Genomic DNA, 1,974 nt, shown 5'->3' on the forward strand with positions numbered 1-1,974 from the left:
CTATGTAGTCTCTCACTTGTTAATGGGAAAAATAGCAGTGCCTATCTCTATGGATTGTTACTGAGATTATTAATAAGAAAGAATATACTTTATGGCATTTATTTTTACTAGAATAAACATTTTGAATCCATATAAAGTGATGAATTCAGTGATATCAAGTCCCAATTTGGTAAAATTTTCACATATTCAAAGAACGGTCCTGGGTTTGGCTTTTCCCATTTTCTTGCACCAATTTCTACTCCCCTCTTACAGAATCTAAGTTTGGTCATTTTGTTGTTGTTGTTCTTTATTTCACTTTATTCTCTGCAGAGATTGTCAGCAATGTCCTTTTGACAGTTACCTCTGTTCAATCAATTTTGAGTTCTGGCCACATTTATTTTTCACCTGAAATAGCTTTCCTACTAAACCATTTCCTAATGGCAGTTTTCAACTGGGCATTCCTCAAGGTATAGATTAAAGGATTTAACATGGGGGTTATCATCGTGTAGAATACAGCAACTGATTTATCGACAGGCAACATAACTGCAGGCCTCATGTATACAAATATGCAGGGCACAAAGAATATGGCAACGGCTGTCATGTGGGAGACACAAGTGGAGAGGGCTCTGCGTCTGGCCTCCGAGCTTTTGGTCCTCAGGGAGCGCAGAATGACCACATAGGAGCCAGCCAAGAGAAGGAAGTTCAGCAGACAGAGGACACCGCTGTTGGCAGCGACAAAGAGCCCTAGAGTGTGGGTGTCAGTTCAGGCAAGTTTGAGCAAAGGGGTCAGGTCACACATGAAGTGATCTATGACATTAGGGTCACAGAAGGGCAACCTGAAGATGAAGAGGATCTGGATGAGTCCGTGAAGAAAGCCTCCCATCCATGCCACTCCCACTAGCAACCAGCATAACCTTCGATTCATGATGGTTGGATAGTGCAGGGGCTTGCAGATGGCCACATAGCGGTCATAGGCCATCACAGTGAGCAGGATAATATCAATACCTGCAAGGAAATGTTCCCAAAAGATTTGATTTGTGCACCCTTTGAAAGTACTGGTTTTCTTTTCATAGAGTGAATCTATGACCAGTTTAGGGGTATCAACACAGGAATAGCAGGCATCAATAAAAGAGAGATGAACCAGAAAGAAGTACATTGGGGACCCCAGTAATGAGCTGGTAGTGATGGCGACCGTGGTGAATACATTTCCTGCCATAGAGATGATGTAGACAACCAAAAACACAACAAATATGATTTTCTGCATCTTTGGATTCTGTGTGAGTCCCAGGAGAATAAACTCTGTCACATTGTTCCTATTTTCCATGTTTTTCGTGCTCTTGTAGATCACAGTACCTTAAAAAGTCACTTTTTTTTTTTAAAGAGTCTTGAATTTATTGTTTTTCATCTAATAAATAGCAATTGCCTAGATTCTATGGATATCTAAATTCTAATAAGATTTTTTAAGATGGAAGATATTCTGATATCTTAAAGATTTTTCAACTATGAGTGCATGAGGATTTGAGTGTAAATATTAGAATTTAAGTGTAAGAATATGAGCACATGAGTGTAGCCATGAAGGCGAATTTGAGAAAGTGTGAATTTTGCATATAACTCTCGTAAAGATGTTTTTTTGTGACTTGGACCAAGTGGACTTGGATGAGGTTCAGTCAGGAGATGGAGATCAAAGTGTTATGCGCAACAGAGTAATTAAGCATTCACATTAAGTGTTATGGGGCATCCATAATAGGAAAGGAATGAATACAGGGGACTCTGGATACTGTGATAGAACTGAAAAGCCATGTTGCCTAATTCCAATAACTTAACCGTAGCTAATAGTGTTTGATTGCTATGTGTATGGCATGGTAGTAACCTGTACATGGTATTATTTCATCCATTTGCACAAAGTAAAGGATATCAGAGACTAATGTTAATAGTAAGACTAATAATGATAACAACAAAATCTAATTACAGCAAAATCTAATCACTAGCAACAAT

The 1,974-nt window shown here is 38.8% G+C and overlaps 1 protein-coding gene across 1 annotated transcript; it reads right to left on the reverse strand.

The window, feature by feature from the left end:
- Positions 1-742: 742 nt before the first annotated feature.
- On the reverse strand, positions 743-1,303 carry LOC136174256 (olfactory receptor 4C13-like). Its single transcript, XM_065944269.1, has one exon. The coding sequence runs from the start codon at positions 1,301-1,303 to the stop codon at positions 743-745; it is 561 nt and encodes a 186-aa protein (XP_065800341.1).
- Positions 1,304-1,974: the final 671 nt, after the last annotated feature.

The sequence above is a fragment of the Muntiacus reevesi genome, chromosome 9, assembly GCF_963930625.1.
Source record: "Muntiacus reevesi chromosome 9, mMunRee1.1, whole genome shotgun sequence".
NCBI classification, from domain to species: Eukaryota; Metazoa; Chordata; class Mammalia; order Artiodactyla; family Cervidae; genus Muntiacus; species Muntiacus reevesi.

What these genes read in the sequence shown, in the direction of transcription:
- LOC136174256 (XM_065944269.1), bottom strand. Translation starts at nt 1,303, where the DNA reads ATGGAAAATAGGAACAATGTGACAGAGTTTATTCTCCTGGGACTCACA.